Raw genomic sequence first — 24,600 nt, 5'->3', positions numbered from 1 at the left:
CATCTGAGATTGGTTATTCATATTCCCTCGATTGATTCCTATATCTTGAGCGGGAGTGCAAATGGGGTTAGTAAACAACACAACACAGGATAGACTTTTCACGCTCGGGGGCAACAGCTGAGCCTTAACACACACCGAAACGTTGCCTCGGATTAGAGAGAAGCACCCAGGTTAAAAAAGATGGGGTCATAGGTTTTTCTGAAAAAAAAAAAAATACAAATGGATTACAATTTGACACAGCAAAGATTTAAGAACTTCAACAGTATGGAGATCGTTTGATAATTAAGTTTTTCTATCAAAGTGGTAATCGAAAAGGGGTTTTGCGTGCCAGCTTTGGATAATTCCTGATATAAGTCAAAGTTAGGATTCTTATTTAGTGGACATTCCAATATGATGTGATTTAAGTCACCCACCTGTCCACATTCACAATACGGGTGAGTCAGAATTCCTATTCTGTGCAGATGCTTGTTGGTTAAACAATGACCTGTTCTCATTCTAATTATCGTTGTTAGATGCCTTCTGTCCTTATATGGAAACAAGGTGAACCATGGGGAACTTGGGAACTCCTTTATTATCTGTGCATAGCTGAAACCTCGTGAATTTGTACTCAATTTCCATTCTTGTTTCCATTTAGCCTGTATTTGCTGCTTAATTGTTGGTAGGACATCATTTTTGTCTAGTTCTACTTCTACTTGATTTTCAGAATTTCTTCCAATGTTTGCCAGTGTGTCTGCCACTAGGTTCCCATGGATGTTGGAGTGACCCGGAATCCATGCCAATTTGATTTCGCAGCCGTTTGCCTCTGCTTCTAACAACATTCTTTTTGTTTTCAGAGAAATGTGGTCCCTATCTTTGTTGATTTCCGTGCTCGAGATTTTTTGTAGAGCTGACTTTGAGTCCGAGAATATTACTGACTTGTCCAGGTTCCTCTCTAGGCATATGGTAATGGCTTTGTTTATCGCTATAACTTCTGCAGTGCATATTTGTGTGAGTTGAGGAAGTCTTGCTGAAAATTTGTGGTTGATGCTTGGGATGAACACTCCTAGTCCCACGTTTCCTTGATTTTTGTCGAGAGAACCATCGGTGAAGATCCAGGTATGCTGTTCAAACTTTGGTCCAAATATACTTAGAAATTCTTTGTTGCTGTTTATTTGCGCTCTGTCGTTGTTAATGTTAGCAACTTCAATTGGAGTTATCTGATGTACGTGTTCTATTTCGAAACATGGTAGGATTTTTTCCGCATGTATGTTGTTCGCATGTTGATCTACTTCTTCTAGCGCTTCAATAATGTATGGCACCTCCCTCCGTGTCCAGTAACCTCGTTTGGATTGACAGTAGCTGTCCAGTTCTAGTAATAGTTCTGAGATTGGGTGTTCTTGTTCTGCGATTATTTTTAGTACAAATTTACTTGCTAACCACTTCCTCCTGTACTCCAGTGCCATTTCAGCACACTCTGCTAATAGTACGTTAGTTGGGGTGGACCTCATGCATCCTGTCACGATTCTTAGTGCTTGGTATTGCATTTTGTCCAATTTGGCAAGGACTTGTTTCGGGCAGGGTTTCATCAGCTGTGAACCATAATCGAGATGTGAACGTACAATTCCTTTATACATGAGTAGCAATGTCGATGGATCTGCTCCCCACCATGTACCACAAAGTGATTTCATTATGTTGATTCCTTTTAGGGCTTTTGTTTTGACATGTTCTACTTGCTCGTTTCAATTTAGGGACTGTGTTATTTTGATTCCTAGATATTTTACCGAGTTCTTCCAGGGGATCAGATGGTTGTTGATGGATATTGATGGGTAAGGGTGCCTGGATTTTTTTTCCTGATCATGATTGCCGAAGATTTGGTGGTGGACAACGTCAAGTCGTGTCTCCCTAACCATTCGTTTACATTCTCTAAAACAAGATTCATTTCCTTTGTTAGAATTGTCTCGGAGGTACCTTTAGTCATTATTACTATATCGTCGGCATACTGCACCAGTCGAAACTGTTCAGGGATGGAATTTGCCAAATCAGACGTGTATATGTTAAAGAGTATTGGGCTTAACGGGGATCCTTGGCATAACCCTTTATTGTTTAATCTCGGACCGAGTATCTGCCCTTCACTGTCTTTGAGATGTATTTGTTTGTTATGCAGAAACTGAAATACCAAGTTTGTGAGTTGATGAGAAACGCCCAAGTCTAGGAGTCTCTCATACAATTTATATATGTTTACATTATCATAGGCAGCGTGGATGTCCAGAAATACAGCTAGTGTAACCTCGTTTCTGCTGAAGCCTATTTGTGCATATGAAGTTAAATATGCAACACACTCTATGCATCCTTTTCGTCTTCTGAACCCGAACTGCGATGGTGGGAGTAATGCTTTGTTTTCAATGTACCATTCAAGCCTATTTTTGATCATGCTCTCTAAAATCTTGCCTATGCAAGAGCTCAAAACTATGGGACGGTAATTTTCTGGCTGGTTCGCGTCTTTCCCGACCTTTGACAGGGGGTTTACTAAGATCCCTTTCCATTGCTCGGGTTGGTTTGTCCCGAACAAAACTTCATTGTACAGATTTAATAGGAATCTATTAGCTACAATTGGTAAGTTGTTTATCATCGTGTATGTTATTTGATCGATGCCTGGAGCTGAACTTTTTTTTCTTCTCATGGCTGCCATTAGTTCTACATATAGAAACGGAGGTTCGTTGGTTCCTTGTCTGAATCTAAAGTCAGGAATTATATGGACTGCACTCATTGATTCTAGTATTTGAATGGCTATGTTTCGTTCTGGTAGCTTGTTTTGAATTTGTGGGGATTGTATTTTGGAAAATTTCCTTACTGTTTGCCAAATTTTTTTCAATGGCGTGTTCCTATTTAGTTCAGAGCAGAACTTCCTGAAACTATCTCTTTTTTTTTCCTTTGAATGTTCTTCTGGAGAGCGCGATAGATTTTTTACCAGTAGGTAATTTTCTAGACTTGGGTCTATTCGATAAATGGAAAGGCTTCTTTTCCTGTCTTCCAGGGCCCGCGCACATTCGTCATCCCACCATGGAGCTGGCGGGCGATTTGACTTTTGATTGTCCTTTGACCTTGGGATACTGATTTCTGCTGCATCATTGATGATTTCTACAAAAGATTCATAGTTTAGACCTTTGGTACTTCCAATTTTTTCCTCTATGTTTGTTTGGAATTGCTTCCAATTTGCTTTTTTTTCAAGTCTTCGTTTGGGCAATGTTATGCGTCTTTTTTCGAGACCTTGATTTAAGTGGCAGATTATAGGGAAGTGGTCGCTCATTCCGCAGTCGTTTATTACCTCCCATGTACATTTTGGCGCTATGTCTGAGGAGACAAGGGTTATGTCAACTGCTGACTTTTTTTGATTCGGCGGCGTCAACCGCGTTGGTGTTCCATCGTTTAGCACAGAGATCTGTAAACTGTCTAGCGATTTTGCTATTATTTTGCCATTGAAATTTTGGTCTGCGCTTCCCCACATAGGATGATGCCCGTTAAGGTCGCCCAGAATGATACGCGGACTTGGACACGATTGGATTAGTTTTTCCCACGCTCTGGGATAGATTTTTGATTGCGGAGGGTTGTATATATTTACTAGTGAGATATTACATTCCGGGATGTGAACCCCCTGTACCTGTGTGTCTGTCGAAACAAGTGTCGTGTCTAGGTCTATAATGGAAAATTTTGTACTGTTTTTTATCAATAATGCAATACCCCCAAATCCATCTTGTCTGTCATTTCTGTATACAATATACGGAGGGAGAGAAAAGTTGTCTGCCGTACTTAGCCATGTTTCATTTAGCGCTATTATGTCTGGGTTAAACTGTTTGATGATCAACACTAAGTTATTCTGATTGGAACTCATGCTACGCATGTTCCACTGTACAATTGACAGTGGACGCATGTTAGGTGTGTTTACTATTGGACAACTGGACATTATCTGGAGTATTATTTATTATTGTTGCTAAAAACTTGAGGACCACGTCCCTATTTTGTCTAGTTATTTCAGTTAGTAGGGCAATGATTTCCCCCTCTGACTGATAGTTACCTGTCTCTGTATTTCTGGAGGTGGATGGTGTATCTAGAATGAAGTATGTGCTCGTGCTTCTCCCATTCGGAGAATTAAGGCAATCGTTATGCAAATCCTTGTCATATGCCATTGGCTGTATTTTCCTCTTCTTGTGCTGTTCAGACCTGCTTTTGTTTTCAAAGTATGGAACGGGAGAGATGAAACTTCTTTGTATGTTCCCATGGCTTGGTTTATTTCTTATTGGGGTATCCACCCTGGAAGGGGTTGGCAGGGGAGGAAATTCTGTCAGTAAATACGAGTAGGGAGGTTGGCTGTTCTCGTTGGGTTTTGAGAAATTCAATTGGGCGTCGTAATATGATAAGTTTTCCAGAGCCATTGTTTCTTTTTGTTTTTGCCTAGAGAATTCCGGGCACATTCTGTCAGTAGCCAAATGTTCTGCACTCTTACAATGAACGCATTTGATAGGGAACGGGCAATTTCCCTCCTCCTCGTGACTTCTTCCACATCTGATGCATCTGCTTTTTCCTTTACACTGCATTTTAGTGTGACCATACCTTAAACAGTTATAACATTGGATTACAGGACTTATATAAGGTTCAATTTTCATATTTAAATTATACACTGCTACCTCCTTAGGTAGGTTCTTCCCCGAAAAAGTAAAGCAAACAGTTCCCGTGGGAATAAACTTTGTCGCATTGTTCTCCGTTACTTTTCTGTTAAGTCTCTTCGCGTTTAGTATTTTTATATTTGGATTTTTGCACCTACTATAGACCTTTAATTCCTCGTCTGTGATGCTTTTGTCTACAAATCTGACTACACCCCTGCATGCTACGTTATTGATTGGAATAAATAGTTCGTACCCTTTGCTAATTAATATCTCGTTGTTTAGAAAATTGTTTGCTATGTTAAAGTTCTTAAATTCTACACTGATTCTGTTTTTCCCCTTTTTGTTTATTTTACTTATACCTTCTAAATTAAGATTAAAGAGCTCTTTCGCTATAGCTAAGTGGTTGTAGTTACCTATGTTATGCCCGTTTTTGTGCTGAACATGAACTTCATAAGGACTTGCATCTGTGTACGAATAATTATATTTTTTCCTTTTTTCAGTATGAGGTTTAATATTTGCTGAAGTTTCCATTATTTCTACTACTTGATCCGTTTGACTAAGTATCATTTCATTCCAGTCAGGGGGCTTTTCGCCCCCTACTGGGACGTCCATTTTACGCGAGGCGCGTGTTATTTATATACCTGTTTGACTTACCTATTTCTATCAGGAAAAAGAGAGGAAATATAACACAGGAAATTAGAGTAGAGAGTATTAGAGAGATTGTACCCCCTTTCCCACTTTTGTTGATGATGACCGATAACTTTTATCCTCTCAGCCCACGCACCTAACCTCGAATCTCCTCAAATGACAAAGATCCAGTCGGACATCACCATTGGTACACCCTGTACAACCCTCAGTTCCCACTCGTGTGTCTTGGTTTACATTAGAATGTGACTCTATTCCTTCCTCTAGTGACCTCGTACCGCAAACGATACGAGACGGGCTGGTCAATATTATATCATTCCATTGTTTTATAGCTGGGAAAAAACCGGCCGGAAAAAACAGCTTTTCATCTATCTTTCTTTTCCAATTATCAATTTCGCAACTAAATTTAACTCTGATTTGGAATCTGTACGCCTTTCTGGTGTTTCGCGCGTTATTACAAACATGGGTTTCTTACTTTGCCTAGTGTTTTGGAATTTCATGATCTTATTCTAATTACCGGTTTGTAAATTTATTAGTTCCCCGCGACAAAAACTTTTCAGACTACCCTCTAAATACATACACGACGCCTATACTACTTGACCCTTGTTTGACAGTGGTTGTTTCTTCAAGGGACCTAGTAGAACTATTGGGTCCCAATCTTTCTGAAAACCGCCCCATAAATTACACGCATCTGGCTTTTGCCACACATCTTACGTTTTCTAGTAGATGTTTCAGTCATAGTTTTATAGAGAGTACTATTGAAGCTGAATCATATAATTACATTATTACCACTATTAGTCCAATCGAAACTAATTAAAAGAGGGTAGGTATATTATTAATCAAACATGTTCAGAAGGGTGTATTAGGACAATAGTTTGAAAGTTGAAGTTGAAAAAAAATATATATCAGCTCCAGAGCTGAATTAAATAATCGATGTGACAAGTCCTTGAACAAGTCTCTATGACGTCTCAAAGATGTAGAAATTAGAATTTGCCAAGAGCCTTTTTTTAATAACAAAAACTAATAAATATTTCGACCTAAAATTTATACCACTTATTAAGTATACCTTCAAAAAAACTTATAGAACGATTTTTTAGCAGGAAAACTAATTGAATTATACAGGGTGTCCCAGAATAACGTGGACTCAAAATAGGCAGATTTATACTAATTCATCTATATCCAAAATCTCTTCGTTTGGCAGCTAGATGGCCTGAAAGTTCGTGAAAATTTTTTGAATTCTGTAAATAACTCGAATACGTAACTCGAATACGTATTATTCGATTCTGATTATTTTTGGGGTGTGGACTTTTGCTTTCAATCTACACATTTTGGCGTTATACAGAGTGTTTTTTAAAGCTTACAACACCTAGAAAATTGATGTATAATGATAATATCCGTTCATAACTTTTTCCTCTTTCCGGCAGTAATAATAGCTATTTTTTATTTGATAGGTGATGCCAATGAGCCTCTTATAAAATTTTGATTAAATGATCGGTTTGGATACAAAGAAATATTTTTTAAATGTATACATTATCTTGCCACCCATATTATAATACTTACCAAAGTGCTAGTAGGCTCTGATTTTGTAGGTTGACTGTAATTTCAGTTTGATCTTATTTGGGATAGCATTATTATTGGCCCTGTTATTCTACCCAATAGACTGAATGGGGAATTTTATTTAGAATTTTTGCAAAACCCGAGTTATTGGAAGAATAACCTCAACTTTGTTACTATTATCTCCAGCATTTTTATTGCACTTAATTGTTTTTACGAATTAATTAAATAAAATTAGGCACGTTGTAAATAACTTTAATTCGTCGTATGTGTGAATCCATATAGAAAAATGAAGTAACATGTGGTACATTTTATATAGCAAACACTTATTAAAAATTGACAGGTACAATGACTTATGCCCGTTTGCACCGTAGTGTTTAATCCAGGATTAAGTCTGAACTTGGATTAAAATACAACATTTTGTTTTCTCCGTTTCAAATCTATGTATTAATATAGGATTAATAAGAAAACATAAATTGACACTATTGACAGTACTTAGCTGCTAGTTATAATTTTTTTTTAAATAGGTATTTCTTCCTTATTCCTGTGGACTGTGAATGAGTGAGTGGTGTTAAGACATCATTAAGAACTTTGAAATGGATTCAGATTCTGACTTTGATGTATTGGATGATTTTGATATTCACGAAATTATAGACTGGATTTCCCAGACAAATATTTATTAGTTAACACAAAAACGACCCCGCCGGAATCCTTATGTAAATTGGTTTTCGGTCAAATGGTTTGAAACCAAGTGATTTTTGTAGCTGAAGCTACAATGCTTTAGATTTCACTACCTGCATAGTAAAGTAAAAAAATACTATATTTTTACTCAATGCCCAATAATCCAATAACCCAATAAACTATCGCCAATATATCGAGATCTCTGACTGAAAGCGTTAAAAACGATATTGGGATGATCTTTCAAATCACGATCAGTACAATCGATTTTTCACAATCATTATCGTACAATAAAAATCATAGCGATTGCCGTTTTCATTTGCGTGACCCAATGTGCACCACGGGGAGGTTGCTAGATCGGACTTAGCACATCATGGGATTCATCGGAGTAGGTACTTGATATTATTTCGAAGCCGCTCGTAGCCTAAAAACCAACAATGCAGCCAATACGAGCTCATGTGCCTAAAATCTAAACATGTGCTATAACATCTTATTCCGTTCATTTGTATGCTCGTCAACCAACTCACTTTTTTGTGCACGTTGAAACAAGGGTTGAGTGATGAATTTTTAAAAGTTATTTTTTATTACAGTCATCGGCAAGCTGTAAGTGATGTTATCGATCATTATTATTAAGATTCATTCCAGGAAATATCGGACCGGAATCAATAAAAAGACAAAATTACAATCCTGCAATCCTCAACTAAATGAACCAAATGCTATTATTATCATTAATAGTACTGTACTTATGTATATTTACATAAAAGCTCTTGTTTTCGAGTATTATGTCAATCATTTTTCGTACATAAAGGCCGACAACTTTTGAAACCAACACTATAGTTGTAGTACCTGATGGGTTCATTTTGGCAATATTTGGTCCCTACTTTTCTGATTGCACAAACAATGACGCTGAAATCTTACTAGATGAACTTCGAAACGATGGAAATTCGTTAAGACACTGGTTTCATGATGGTGATATCGCTTTGGTTGATATAAGTTACCGAGATGCATGTCCATTTCTGCAACAGTTGGGTATCGATCATCGATCATCGATCATTGAATGCCTGCATTACTTGTGCCTGGAAGAAAACAATTATCCACAGAAGAAGCGAATAATTCACGTATCATAACAAAAAGTAGATGGATAGTTGAAAGCAGAAATGGGCAATTCCGATCTATTTTTAAAATATTTGGTAATATATTTAATATTATGCAACTTATATTGGTGACTTTTATCGCATTGCTGGTGCTCTAATAAATAGGTATCATCCCGTTATAGACATGGCAGGTGCAACTGTTGAACTGGCTCAACAAATGTTGTTAAAATCGCAAACTCCTAATATCGTTCAAGCCAAAGTTGAAGTAGAAAATCTTGTGAGAAGAAATGGTCAATGGATAAGTTTACATCGTGATTATATCCCTGATTTTCCTGTTCTTATGTCCAGATAAAATCGTGACGGAAAATGATGAAGAATTTCAACTAGACGTTCATGTAGACGACTCATGTAAATGAACGGGGCTTTATAAGAGTTAGGGTTTACTCCAGGTTTCGAAAAGCTGTTAACCACCAAATATTTATAACTTACAATAATGCTGATGGAGACGGAATTAACGATACTGACGATGCCGATAACATAATAGAATATTATTGCACATGTCAATTTGGTGTCCGGACGTTGGGTACATGCGCTCATATAGCCTGCATTTTGTAGTTTTTAGGCTACGCGCGGCATCAAAATAATATCAAGTACCCCGATGAATCCTTGCTGAATTCAACATCAGATGCACGCAATGAGAACGAAAATAATATTGAAGTATTAGGTTAAGGCATTAGATTCCTGCTAGACAGGATCTTTCAACTCTGAAAATCAGCCCTTTAGGGCTACATGATGTGCTAAGTCCGATCTAGCAACCTCCCCGCGTTGTGTATATCGGGTCATGCAAATGCAGAAGGTAATCGCTATGATTTTTATTGTACGATAATAATTGTAAAAAATCGATTTTAGTGATCGTGATCTGAAAGATCATCTCAATATCGTTTTTAACCCTTTCAATCAGAGGTCTCGATATATCGGCGATAGTTTATTGAGTTGTTGGGTTATTGGGCATTGAGCAAAAATGTAGTATTTTTTTACTATACTATGCAGGTAGTGAAATCTAAAGCATTGTAGCTTCAGCGAGCTGCAACTTTGAACCATGAATTTTTAGGGCTTGGCGCCCATTGACACTTTTAATCTACCTCTCAAAAGCTACAAAAACCACCTGGTTTCAAACTTCGAGGTCATCTAGTGTAGTGGCCAAACGAAGCCATTTCGGATATAGGTTTGCCTATTTTGAGTCCACGAATCTGTGGTCTTCCGTTGTACACGTTATTCTGGGACACCCTGTATAAAATTGAAAAAACCGCTAAAATGACTGTTTTTGAGTTTTGCAAGAAAACTAATTAACGAATTTTGATCCAGCGCATCTCATTTGGTAGGTATTTTTAATACCTATAAAAAATTACTAAACTTTTTTTCAGTAGCGTTCGGTTCAAAAGTTGAACACAAAAAACCTATTTTTCGAGTTTTCTTTGATTATTTAAACAATGTTTCGCAACCGGCAACTGGTCTCAAACTATTGTCCTAATATCCTGACACCCTTCCGAAAATGTTTGATTAATAATAATTTTAATTAGTTCTCAAAACAGTATTTTTAAAGTCTAATCCGATTGGACTATATAGACCTTTTTAGTAGTGACGTTACATAACGAAATAATAGACAACCCCATAGTGCACATTGTCATGAAGAATTTCTCAAAATTTTTACTAGATTGATTTTCGACCTTACGTACTTTGGACATAAGTGTAAAAAAAATGACTTCTTTGTCATGACTTTAAATATCGCGATATTCTGGAAATATTAGAAATATTTAAGAAGTTTCAAACCCCAAGTGATAAACTAAAAGAATTATAGAATTTATATATTTAAATTTATAGAGCAATATTGACTTTTATAGTAATTAATAAATTAAAATTATATCAATGTTACTGAGCATGCGCATTAAAGATAATTTCATATAATATAAGCGAAATATCCTTGCTCGGATATCATTCAGGGAAAGTTTGGTTATGGTTAAGAGTACGTCTATATAAACCACTTGAAGAAAAAAAACACTCGATAAACACACTGACACAGTACAACACCAAGAAGAACAATAAAAATATTTAGTAGAACTAGAAAATGCCAAGATTAAACAAAACAAGAGAAAATATCGACAAGATCTCCACCTGCGTACTTGTTTATTTTTTCCGAACAAGCGTATTAGGAATAACACGGCTAATAATGGCTAATGTTAAATTTTTACTTTAGTTGCGGGTTGCATAAATATGTAACGTCACTAAAAGAGCCTTCAAACTTCGTTTTGAGGAGTCAATGAATAGACGAATTAAAACGTTGTGTTTTAATTCGTTTATTAGGTCTTCCTCTTCATATTCCGTCTCGTTTCCAGACTGGAATTCAGCGGGTCCGAAAATATGGAAGCTCTCGGTTCTCCCATGAGGTTACAGTCCTAATTCGCAAATATAGTCGAGGAAATAAAGCACTAGTTCCACTTCTTATTTGTGGAAGGGCGAAATGGGCGGTGACTATTAGACGCCTTCATTATATCCATCTTTCTCTATCGCACGGATTTCTATGACTTACTTTATCGCTCTCACGTAACGGCCGATGAACCATGGGGACTTTCCGACCCTGTATACTAGTATGTGTAAGAGTATATATTAGTATATACGTAAGAGTAAAACGTGGATGCAGCGGCCAGCGATCGCAGTCCTAAAATTTCATCAATGCTCCCAACTATATTAAAAACGCCAAATTTAAAAAAAAATGTTTTGGATAATTTATTAATAAAGCCAAAAAAATACATTTTTTAAAAATTTTAAAATATTAATTATTTTTCGATATATCGATTTTTTGAAAAAAAGGCGCTCTCGAAATTGGCTAGATCTTCTCAGCGGATAGCCCTACAGTAACGGTTTTTGGTTTATTTTCTTCGTAAAGAGATATATTATCATATCACGCTGTTACAAAATGTTGACGATTTTTATTAATTTTAAGGATCAAAAAATGACTTCGGGTCGGCGCACAGTGGAGTGCTCGAGCGGCGCGGCGCGCAAGTCAAAATGTATATTGTTAATAGGTAAAATAATACGCATCGCAGTGTAATTACACCAAATAACTCCTCAGTATTTTGTCAAGGGATGTTTAAAGACTACTTTTAAACTTTAGTAACATCAAAAATTTGATTTTTTGTTATTGTTTTTGAGTCTTGAAAATGATCGTTTTTGCATTTTTTCGTACTTTAAATTGTTTATAACTCGGAAACCGTTGATTTTAGGAGCATAGTTCATAGGAACTATTTTAGTATACCCCAAAAAACCTAAAAAAACTGTCCGGAGCAAAACAAGTAATTTTTGCAATTTGTTTAAAAAAATAGTTTATACAAATTTTGACCAGGTTACTAGCCGGTAACATTTTGATCCTCATTCAGGGATATCTCACGGAGGTGATTATGCAGAAAAATCAAATCCACAAATTTTTTCATACGGTGCCGCCGATTTCGCCTTGTCTAATTAGTAATTGAGTAATAAACTGAAGCGTGCAAGCGCTGAGTGCGTCAGCTGGACCGGGCAGAGGGGGAAGCGCGCTCGCTCTGAAAACTGATGGCGTGCAGTCTAAATGGCCCGCGCTTGCAAAATCTTTGATATCTCGGCTTCTGGACCACGTACAAAAATTCTTTTGTACTTAATCTGGGGTAGCTAAACACGAAAATTATAGTCATTTTCGCTTTAGAAGCAAAACAGTCCTGTCCGCCGAGAAGATCTAGCCAATTTTCGAGAGCGTCTTGTTTTCAAAAAATCGATATATCGAAAAATAATTCATATTTTTAAATTTTTCAAAAATGTACTTTTTTGGCTTGCCGCGGGCTATATATAAGATAAACAGGGTTGTAAAAGACACCACCAAACTATTTTAATTAGGAAAAGATATACAGATCAAGCTCGGTCTATCTGTTGATACAGTAACCAACTGACTGAATAGTGTTGGCTAGTGAGTGTATGTTTCGAATCAGAGAGTCGACTCTTGGCTTAGATCATCTGAGTCGACTCCCAAAATATGTAAGAGTCGACTCCGATGATTCACAGACTTCCGTGTGTCCACCAGGGCCGAGAGTCAGATGTGAGTCTGATTCGTTTTGCGATTTGGATCGGCGTGTAGCTGTGCCTGTGATCACTGATATTTAGTGATTTGCAAGTTGTTTGATACTGATAGGGAGTAAAGAGTGTGGGCAACAATGGCCACAATCTACAGGGAAAAACGGTAGCAAACGGTTTGCGTTTGTATTTGTAAACGTTTGAAGAAAATATATGCTTTATCGTCGCATTCATTCGCATTTTTGTATGACAACAAATTTCAGTGAAAGAACTAAGTACATAACCCTTGACTGCAGTGGAAGAACTAATTTCAATTTTAGTCGTTTCAGTAAACAAATATGTAATCGAATTATCGGTCAAGCTCAAGATCGACAAAATTCGTCAATCGGCCCAGATTCCGCTATTTCCGTCCGTTCCGAGACGGGCCACCGTGATTATGCGAATTACGAACTTAGCGATTCGATATCTACCATGGGAGTTGGGAGTCGGAAGAGTCGGCTCCCAGTTTCGACTCTCAACTTTGAAATGAGTCATTTGATTCGAAACATTAAAATGAATCGTTTTGCCCATCACTATGACTGAATAATACTTCCTTAAGCATTTCTAGGGTGATCTCATTTATAGTTTAGAACAGCCTAAACGCACAGTCTGCAATATTATGCCAACGCCTCGCCGGTCGTCAAGGCCAAGCGAAATCTGCTACGCTACCATTTTAGCGGACTCTAACATATGCTTGCAGTAAATAACAAGTATGGGAACGTACATGTAAACGAGTTATAGAAGAAGAGAAAAGAGAAGATTTTTTCGATACTTACAAAAAATCAGTCAATAGTTCTTTTTAAAACCTACAACTTTCTCATTTCAAATTTTTCAATTGGTGCTATATTTTTTTAGTTATATATTTTTCTTAACCATGTTCGCCATTTTGAATCGAGTTTAAAGAATAAGAAACTCTATTTAAAATTTAATTTTCTATACGGTCATATTTTTTTTTGTCCAGGTAATAATTTCTGCAAATTTAACATTAATCCGTGACATAATGTTTGGACGTTTGAGAATTTAGGGTGTTTTTTCGAAAATCCTGGGTTTTGGTTTTAAAAGAATAAAGCCTTGTTGAGATATAAATGAAGAGCTTCTGATTTTATGTTTTCAGACAGGATATTTTTTTCAAAAAAACATGCATTCTCACATGTTTTATGAACTCTTTTATGAAAGTATTAAGCTAATTCAAACAAATTAAAAATATATATAATATTTGAAACATTTGTTCGGCAATTCGAATTTGGAAAGTGAACCTATATATCACATCAGACGTTTATAGAAAATCGTCGTTGAAAAGTACCTAGATTCTTTTTTGCAATGAGGATTCTTATCAGACCATCTGTGAGAGTTGAGCTTATTGTTCACTTCGTCTTTAGTAAACAGCGACTCTTCGGTATATAAAATACGTTTTACTAATTGAGGATTTGCTTGAATCCAGTGGCAAAAATTTACCCGTGAAGATATATAAGTCATGCGATTCCAGATACTGAACCTGGTTGTGCATTATAAGGATACAATAGATTGCTATGTAATGTTCGAAAAATCTTCAGTGAGGAACATTCGTACGTGTCTACTGCAAAATGTTTTCTTGCTCAATCAAATTTTGCTACTCAAGACGTTCATAGTTAGTGGACATTGTTGGAAATGAACCACGCGTTCGCAGATGTCGAAACACAGAATCAAATGTTTGACAATTTGGCACTCTTCGAAATCGGAAATCGCCGTTGATACTCACTATGGACAGCTCGCGAATTTCCATCACAAAATCCATAAATGTAAACTATGTCGATATATTCTTCGTTTGAAAACAGCACAGGCATGTTGACAGGAAATGTATTACTAGAAACACGTTCACACAGTTTACTGTATAAACTGACGTTTATAAATTTTGGCATGTCAACTATCAGTTGTTTTGTCAACATGTCAACTAACATAACATGTTCATAGTTAGCGAGATTGAATATTGAATCATTATTTCTAAACTTTAAAAGTCCATAGCTCGGTAACCATGGATAATTGAAGCCACGTATATAATAACTTTTTTATTCAGAATGACCTAAGTGACTTGTTCCTTATGTCAGGCAACATTCTGTATACAGGGTGACCCATTTGTTTTGAAGCCACTCTGTAAAATCTTTATTTATTGTACGATTTTAATTGGATTTTTTTCAGATGTAGAGCTTGATGAAGTGTGCTTTGTGCAGGAAAATGAGCGTGATTCCACAAAATCCAAGGCGAACTACGTCCGTTATTAGGAGTAAAATTCGAATATTTCATATTGGGGATTTTTTGAGAAAAAATGTATTTAGGCCACTGGATTTAGGAACCCCCCGAAACGGGTCAATACCAAATTTTTTAAAAAATTTTAAATGATAGTATCAAAGTATTTTCTTTCATTAATTGTATTGTTAATATCAAGTTATCCATGAAGCAAAACAAAAAATGAGGTAGTTAGCTAATTGGCATTAGTGACAAATTAGTGTGTAGTAAAGTTTATCACGTGTTAATAACCATGGAAAATATACCATTAAGAGACAAAATAGAAATTGTTGGCGATAATGTGCATTCGGCAAGAAATGCTGCAATTTAATACTAGGCACCCAGACGAGTAAGTTGGAGTAGTGTACAGTATAAATAAAGGTTTCAATGAAACAGGCTGTTTCAAAAAATTTACTTAAATCTAGAATTTTGAGAAATAATAACTAAATTTTACAATATTTTAATAATAGTCCCCGTGCTAGTATTAAAGTGGCTCAAAATTTGCTCATACTTTGGCATTGGGAGATGAAGAAAGACGTTTGGAGTTTTGTTATTAGCTATAGAGAGAATATTTAAATAATCTTAAATTTCATTTTCAGAATTCATTATAAACGCAGATGCAGTATTCCCAAAAAGTTAACGTTTGGTGTGGAATACTAAATAATAGAATAATTGGCCATTTTTTTAAGACAATTTGAATAGGTACGAATAGATTTTTAAATCTTAATAATGAATTTCGGAACGCATTAGATGACTTGCCTTTAATAAATTTTTTTAATTTGGAGTTTCATTTAGCTGGTAGAGCTATTCATAACGCTGCTGTGGTGACAGAATGGTTGAACGAACATTTTGAGAATTGTTGGATAGGACGAAATAGTCCTTAATTGAGTAGCCGCCGAGATCCCCGGACTTGACGCCAATAGATTTTTTCTTTGGGGTTTATTGAAATAAAAAGGCCACAAATTATACAGGAACTATGTGCTAGGATAAGCCTGTTCAGAAATTACCTCAAACAAAAAGTAATTACGAACGTACGTAACAGAATTGAGAAGTGCATAGAAGTAAATGGTGGATTGATAGAAGTGACAATAATATCATTATTTAACTTTTGTTGGTTTCAGTTTCATTATTTTATTTTTAAATTTATACAAACTAATATTATAATATTATACAGGGTGTTTCTAATAACGTGCTAATATTTAAGGAGGCTATTCTTGGGTCCATTTTAAGAAAAAAACTTCATATGAACGTATGTTCTAAAAGTCTTAACTTTTGAACTACAGGGTGCTAAAGTTTTATGAAAAAACATTTTTTTATGATAACACCCTATTACCCTAAATATTTTTTCAAATTTGGTACATGCCTTCTATTCATCGAGATGCATTTTCTGATGTACAAACAATTTTATTATTTTTGCCAGTGGCGTCTGTATAATTTTTGTATTGAATATATTTGAAGAAAAATATGTACTATTTTTTATTTGATTGGTGATATAATTTCGAAGTTTTTGGGCCTCTTGTAGAATTTTGATTAAATGGGGGATTCGGGTACCTACAAAAAATATTTTTAAAATGTATACATTATCTTGCCACCCCTATTACAATACTTAACAGTAGTACGTACTAGTAGACTCTGATTTTGTAGGTTGACTGGAATTTCAGTTTGATCTTGTTTGGGATAGCATTATTATTGGCCCCGAATTCTACCCCATAGACTGAATATGGAATTTTATTTAGAATTTTTGCAAAAGATTTATCGTTATTACTCACAGCTAGGTGGTTTATGCATGATGGCGCTCCACCACATTTCACTATAAATGTTCGGCAGTATCTGAATCAAAGATTCCCTCGTCGATGGGTCGGTAGAGGGGATAATGTTAACCTGTTAACTGGTCTTCACATTCACCAGACTTAACACCTTGAGACTTGTACTTTTGGGGCACTCTGAAAACAACAGTGCATGCTTCCACATCTAACAGAGTTGTGGAGGCATATCGAAAATGCCATAAATATTTAAAAAAATAGCTCTTAAGAACTACAAAGGGTGTCCTTTAACTTTCTTCGCTGAATTGACCTTTATTGTAGACGGTGGTCATTTTGAATAGTTTTTGTAAAAAGTTGTACTAAATTTAATAACCTCAACTTTGTTACTTTTATCTCCAGCATTTTTTATTGTATTTGATTATTTTACGAATTATTTCAATAAAATTAGGCACGTTGTAAATAACTAATTCGTCGTATGTGTGTATCCATATCGAAAAATTAACAAGTGGTATATCTTATCGTAGTACCTAAACACTCGTTAAGAATTGACAGGTGCAATGACTTAAAGATCAAACTGAAATTACAGTCAACATACAAAATCAGAGACTACTAGCACTTTGTTAAGTAGGTATTGTAAAATGGCAAGATAATGTAGACATTTAAAAAATATTTTTTTGTACCCAAACCGCTCATTTAATCAAAATTCTATAAGAGGCCCAAAAACTTCCAAATGGTATCATCTATCAAATAAAAAATCGTCGTCATTATTGCCCGAAGGAGGAAAAAGTTATGAACGGATATTATCACTATACATCAATTTTGTAGAAGTTGTAAGTTTTAAAAAACACTGTATAACACCAAAATGTGTAGATCTAAAGCAAAAGTTCACACTCTAAAAATAATCAAAATCGATTAATACGTATTCGAGTTATTTATAAAATTCCAAAAATTGTCACAAGCTTTGAGGCTATCTAGCGGTCAAACGAAGCGATTTCGGATATAGGTGAATTAACCTAAATCTGACTATTTTGGGTTCACGAATCTGTGGTCTTCCGTTGTGCACATTATTCTGGGACATCCTGTATATGTATCTACCAAAATGTTTTCTTTAAATGCTCTATAGATGAATACAAAATTAATATTATTTTTTAAATTGTCCCTAAGTTTTTGAACATCTCATTTTTATTGAGATATGTTACATTCAATATTTAGAGGTATTTATTTATCCAGCTTACACATTTTCTTTGCAGGGATTTATCTTCGAAGGAGATGGAAGACATATACAAGAAAAATAAAGGAAATGCCGGTCTGGAGGGGGTCCAGTTTCAACTGGATCTGCTGATCGTGTTCTTGTTGAACGCCCTCCAAAATTTTAGAAACTGGAAAATCTCGACGGAAAATCAGGAAGCTGGAAAATACGACGACCTCGTCCTCGAAATGCCAAATAAAGGTGTTTTTCTACAGGCCAAGTTCAAACAAACTAAGAAGATCACTAGGGATCAGCTTTTTTCAAGCAGCTTCAAAAACTCCGATTTTAGCCTTGCAAAGTACTTTTTCTCATACCTGCAAATTAAGTCTCAAGTTAAAGAGAAAACTGTTATTTTATGCACTAACACGGATATCGAAGAAAAAGGCTTGGAGAACGTTTTAACCCTCCATCGTGTCGGCTCTGACAGCTTGTTACATTACGAAGGACCCACATGCACATTCTTCACCTTCAATCAGAATGTTTTGCTTGATTTAAAAGCAAGTATACAGAGCTATCTTGATAACAATTTAAGTAAGGGCATTGATAAAGCGGTAATAACAGACGAAAACATGGAAGACTTCCTAAACAATTTACAATTTTTTTCCAACTATCCATGCGGAACCAAATTGCATAAAATTATCGAACAATTACTGTCTGGCTTGAATGATTACAATATTTCTTCTGGAACGTCTCACCAAGAAATATACAAGAAAGTGGAGGATTGGTTTAAACAACCTAAAGGTGAATATTTGACGGAAGTACGTGCCAAAGCCATGTTTAGTGAAATAAGAAGTGACAAGTACTGCGACACTTTAAAAGACTACAATGTATCCTTCGAACGTAGCAATTTTAATTTCACAGGCTCGAAAAGGATATTTCACCTTGCGACGGAAGAGGGACATTTGTTGCAGGTGTTGAAAATATTTCATGCTTTGCAGAACGATGAAAGTAGAAAACTGTATGTCAATCCCAATGATAGCGTTGAAATACAGAAACATGTAGTAGAATCATTTGAGTTACGTAGTTATGTCTATTTAATAATGATTTGGTCCAAAATTGAAAACGAAACAGTAAAAAGTGAAATATGTATTAAATTAAGAGAAATATTAGAAAGGGATCCATATAAGAAAGTTATTTTAGTGACCGAAGGCAATGACGAACTAATGGAACTGTTTGGAGTGAATAACATTTCACAGATCGACGTATCTATAACCTTCGAGGACCTCTCAAAAAATACCCAAGAAACGCTAAAGAAGAAAAATGTGGTATTTCAAGGTCAAAAAATCAATTTGGAAGAATTATTAGAGCCATCGAGGAATGAAAATTATACAAAATCATTACATTCTGAAATGCTGCAAGTGTTGATTAAAGGAGAGGAAATTAAAGTTGGGGTAAAGCCTTTAGAGTTGGATGAGGACACCGCAAGGTATTACGTACATCGAAGATTTAAGCCAGAAGTCAGAGACTCACGAAAGAGAAAGAATGTTATTCCGGAGGAACGCATTTATGATACTAGTGAAAAAGTGATACTGATCATAGATAGTTCTGGGATGGGAAAGAGTACCGTCCTTATTAAACTGGCTAGTGTTATAAAGGAAAGACGTCCTCATTTATGGGTTATCAGGATCAATCTTAATGAATACACGAGAATTTTAAGGGACTCTCTGAGAAAGAATAAGAAAACGTTAACTGTATTAGAATTGTTAAATTCTCAAGAAGCTACTAAAATGACTAATAATTTCGAGGAGTTAGTATTTTCCATAAACGAAAAGGTTCTCTTGATGATGGATGGAGTAGACGAAATCAGTCCCGACTACACGGGTCTGGTACTCGACATGCTGACTCACTGTCAAAAGTCTACCAACTTTGCTAAGATATTCGTAACCACTAGGCCTCACGTATCTCGAGAGTTGAAAGCGGTTTTGAACGCTGCATCCTTTAAAATGTTACCATTTACGAGGCGAAATCAAGTAGATTTCCTTACAAGCTACTGGGCCCATAATCTGAAAATAGACAGTACACTTACAGATAAATGCAAGCGGTATGCCGAGACTTTGGTAACCAAACTATCTTCATGGATAAATTCTCATCATTATGGAGAAAATCTCCTTACTGCGCTGCCTCTGCAAGTGAAGATGCTGGCAGAGATTTTTCAGAAAGGTATTCGGTGGAAGGAATTCATGAACTGGGAAGGATGTAAGGAATATTTAGAACAGGATGATTTCAAACCAAAATTACCGGAGAAAGTTAATATTGCGGGATTATATAGCATGTTCATTAAGAAGAAACAAGATGTCTTCACAGACAAGGGGAATCCTATCGGTAACACGGCAGCGAATCAGGCTCTCGTCAACCAGTTCCACGAATGCCTTGCTTATCATCGTAGTCTTGCCCTGAAGATGATCTTGAGGGAAACTGAATGTGATTTATTTTCAGAACGCCATGCAGACTGCAAATGTACCGAAGAGTGCATTTTGAAGATAGGAATCGTGCAAAAATTGGGGGACAAATTCCAATTCGTACACAGAACATTCGCAGAGTACTTTGTGGCCGATAGCATATCAAGAGAGTTACAACTTCGGAATCCAAACGTTGAGTTTCAAAGGCTCTTAATTGACCAAATATTGGTGAGACCTGAATTTAAAGTTATCCGTGCTTTTCTTGATGAGTTCCTTCAGCCTGTTGTAGATTCCTTACCATCTACCATATTTAAAAATTATCAGTCCTTCGTATCTAAAACCGTTATGAACGACAATCCCATTTTCGTTCTTTCAGGCGAAAGTCGGTTGGCACTCCTGCAACTCATCCTGAAAAGCATAAATTTCAAAGTCATTAGAGGTAAAGAGATCGATATGAAAGACTGGCGTCTGAAAATAGCTGTTAAAAGCAGAAACACATTAAATGATTTGAAATTCCTTACGCGGAAGGCTGGAATGAACATTAAAAATGAGATTGGTGATACTCCAATGCACTCTGCTGTTAAAGGATGCAACCTGAAAATGGTGAAGTTTTTAACTGAGCATGGCGCAAACGTCAAGAGTAGAAACAACTATGGCGGCACACCACTGCATTTAGCCGTTGTGAGAGATGCGCTGGACATTGTAGAATACCTCGTACAACACGGCGCATACGTTAATGTTAGAAACAACAAGAACCTTACGGCGTTGCATTTAGCTGCTAGTTATGGACAGTTGGACATTGTGAACAAACTCATGAAACATAGTTCCGATATTAACTGTAAAGAACAATATGGACGCACCGCCTTGCACTTAGCTGCAGAAAGAGGCAAGATCGACATTGTGAAATACCTCGTGCAAGGTGGTGCAGACGTTAATGTTAGAGACATAAGAGGGTGCACAGCAATGCAATTAGCTAAGGAGAGAGGCGAGTTGGACACTGTAAAGTACCTCACGGAATGTCTCAAATTCTAGTACGTGCATTTTTTTCTGCAGAAACTGTATTTTCATATGGATAATATAATAATTGTTCTCACAATTATAAGACAATAATTTTATTTGCCTCGCGTTGGCAATTAAATTCAGATAAACAATAAAATTACGACTACGTTAAAACACAACGTTTCGTTTTACCGACTTATGATTGGAATAATCTTTCACATTTCATTGAACAATCAGCGACCTGATTTTCTCGAGTGTAGACGCATTAATTTGTTACTTATTGTAAACGAATCATTATGACCAATGACGCTAAATTGACATTTGTGTATTTTTCAGTAGCTACATTTAAATCGTACATATTTCACAGCTGATAGCTAAACTTTTTTAACACTTCGTCGTATTACTGGTAAGTTAACAGAAATAATATTTTCAGGTTAATAATATTTTTATTTCAGAACGTATTATGCCTTTTATTCCTGAACAAGATGCCTCATGAAAAGTGGAACTCGAAGTGAAGATGGGTTATGGACATAGTCTTTGCAATCTTGCATTGAATAATTTATGATCGAATTTCCAGAGACAAACATTAAACTATGACACTTTCTTAAACTGGAAATGTGCTATCGTCAAAAGGTTTGAAATCAAATACTGCATTTGCAAAGGAATGTCTAGGGGCAGATCAATTGTACTTACAGAAAATGTCGTCGATAATATACAGCAACGGATAAATCAGTCCTGCAAAGTCCGTATCAAAGTTGTCTGCTCATACAGGTATTTTTTTTTGTTAAGTTTGTGTAAATATTCTCAAATTTAGTTCCTGTCTCTATATTATAACAAAATTTTTATTTGAATTTGAGATTAGATTGAAGTATAGTAAATATCCTAAAATTTCCATTTTAGGGATTTTACTAGGAATGTGTTATGAAACTTTAAAAGAACAACGGCATTTTCATAATATACTAGGCAATTATTATTGTGCAGGAATAACGATTTGTTGGACTTGTTGTTTTTCACTGACGAAGCATGGTTTCACATATCAAGTTATGTAAATAGCCAAAATTATAGAACGTGGCCTTCAGAAAATCCTCATACATTTGTAGAAACCAGTTTACATCCCTTAAAAGTAGACGTTTTGGGTAGCGATGTCAAAAAGACGTATAATAGGGTCTATATTTTTCTAGACTTAATTATAAATGCTGAAGATATCGAAGTCATATTTTAGAGCCATATTTGGCACAATCACATGATGATGAGTTGCAAGTACATTATTTTCAACAATATGGGACAACCGCACATAATGTAAGAGCAGCGATTCAATTTTTCCAAGAATTTCATGAAAATCGAGTTGAGGGTCATGGCCAGTGAGATCACCGGATCTAATTCCTTTATTTTTTGTTTGGATATCTGAAAAATATTTTTAAAACAGTAATGCACAATATCGAAGAATTCGATGCAGCGATTTCGAGAAATTAACAATATAGGGTGTTAATGAACTTATGTCAAATATTTTTGCTACATATCCGTTATGTCAAAATGAGGTAAATCCACGGATTTGTGTTGAGTAAAATGTAATTTTAAAACCTGACTTACTTCAACATTGCAAGGAGCCACCTTTTGAGAACTGCTGATTTTCATAGAAGATGTTGGATGTATCCACCATTTGCTTGCGTTGCAACATTGCCATGTTCTCTCGAATCGTATTACAAGCTTCGGTAATACAATCTCGCAGTTGGTCGATTTCACGAACCTCAGTGGAATACACAACATTTTTCACATATCCCCACAAAAAGAAGTCTAAAGGGGTGAGGTACGGAGACCGGGGGGCCATCTAACTGGGCTGCCGCGGCCTATTCAGCGATCGGGAAAAGTAATGTTTAGAAAGTAGCGTATTCCCCGAAAAAAGTGAGCGGGGGCTCCGTCATGCAGTAACTACATATTTTGCCGAACATTTAATGGCATGTCTTCCAATAATTCCGCAAAGCGATTTTGCAAACAATCTAGATATGAAGCACCGTCTACGTGTCATGTTCACTGAAAACTGTTGCTGAAAGACCACGCGACATATTTCGTGTGGATTTTCGATAGTCCAGTGGTGAGTGTTGTAGGCGTTGCGTACACCATTTCGACCGAAACATGCCTCATCTGTAACAAGTGTTTGCGTTGTAAATTGAGGATTTCTTGCATGTTCGTGAAACAACCATTTGGAAAAACCTCGATGTAGTGGAAAATCCTCAGGAGTAAGCGCTTGAACCCGTTGAATATGAAATGGGTACAACTGAGTTTCTCGTAATGTCCGTCATACAATAGGGTGCGAAATATTTACTTGCTGTGCGATATTTCTGGTGCTACGATGAGGATCTTCTTCGACGAGATCTAAAATCATCTCAACATTTAAGATTCTTAGGGGTCGCCCTGGGCCACCGTCGCCACTTCGACGCAGTTACTTCACCGGTGTCCAAAACTGTTTGCGCTACAGCAACGAATGTTCGCGGTGGGAGGGCACGTCATTCAGGATATCTTGCATGGTACACTTGACAAGCTCTGTGGGGATTTTCATTTGCTTCGCCATAAATTATGAGCATACCATAATATTCACGATTGCTAAATAAATGCACCATTTTCAAAAGAAAATTTGGAAAGCTACAAACTCGTAAGTGTTACAGAATTTTTTGTACTCGCCGCGATAAAATACATGTACATATTTCAGCAGTTCCAAAACAGTTTTAAATACATTTTTAATTAGCTTTTTTCTCTATGACCTTAAACTTCCGATACAAGTTTGTGACATCAGTTAACTCAATTTTTGCTCCTTTTTCACTCCTTTTAATTTTTGAATCTATAATTTTTAGTTCTGAATGTGTTGTATATAGGTGTTCTGACAAAGGATTGTATTGTAACCCATAAATTTAATTAATTTGTTATAGTTCTCCGTCTGTAATATTTGTACCAACATTGTGAGTTATAAGGATTACATTATAAATCGTAGGCAGAATTACGTATTATCTATTAGAATAGCTTAAATTTTATATCAACATATTATAATGCATAGTTAATGAAATTAGAATAGTCTTGTTAAATGTATTTAATGAAAATTTTTGTTTTGTCACTTGTCTACAATGTAAATGTATTATTAACATATTTTTTATAAAAATTTACAGCTGGAATTTCACAAGGACTTCA

At 36.0% G+C, this 24,600-nt stretch overlaps 3 protein-coding genes across 3 annotated transcripts; 1 reads left to right on the top strand and 2 right to left on the bottom strand.

The window, feature by feature from the left end:
- Nucleotides 1-224: 224 nt before the first annotated feature.
- Nucleotides 225-1,613, bottom strand: LOC108910148. Its single transcript, XM_018714675.2, has one exon. It carries the CDS (start codon nucleotides 1,611-1,613, stop codon nucleotides 225-227), a length of 1,389 nt encoding a protein of 462 aa, XP_018570191.2.
- On the bottom strand, nucleotides 370-5,252 carry LOC108910147. The gene is made up of 2 exons (XM_018714673.2): nucleotides 4,052-5,252; nucleotides 370-3,117 (listed from the first exon to the last, which is right to left on the bottom strand). Exons 1-2 carry the CDS (start codon nucleotides 5,250-5,252, stop codon nucleotides 1,778-1,780), a joined length of 2,541 nt encoding a protein of 846 aa, XP_018570189.1. The 3' UTR covers nucleotides 370-1,777.
- Nucleotides 5,253-18,042: 12,790 nt separating this feature from the next.
- LOC108910146 lies at nucleotides 18,043-22,460 on the top strand. The gene is made up of 3 exons (XM_018714672.2): nucleotides 18,043-21,826; nucleotides 21,876-22,191; nucleotides 22,321-22,460. The coding sequence occupies exon 1, from the start codon at nucleotides 18,043-18,045 to the stop codon at nucleotides 21,451-21,453; it is 3,411 nt and encodes a 1,136-aa protein (XP_018570188.1). The 3' UTR covers nucleotides 21,454-21,826; nucleotides 21,876-22,191; nucleotides 22,321-22,460.
- The last annotated feature ends 2,140 nt before the right edge of the window (nucleotides 22,461-24,600 follow it).

The sequence above is a fragment of the Anoplophora glabripennis genome, unplaced genomic scaffold (assembly GCF_000390285.2).
Source record: "Anoplophora glabripennis isolate ALB-LARVAE unplaced genomic scaffold, Agla_2.0 scaffold466, whole genome shotgun sequence".
Lineage (NCBI taxonomy): Eukaryota > Metazoa > Arthropoda > Insecta > Coleoptera > Cerambycidae > Anoplophora > Anoplophora glabripennis.
Note: the sequence above shows the minus strand (reverse complement) of the source record. Positions and strands in the feature narration are given on the sequence as shown.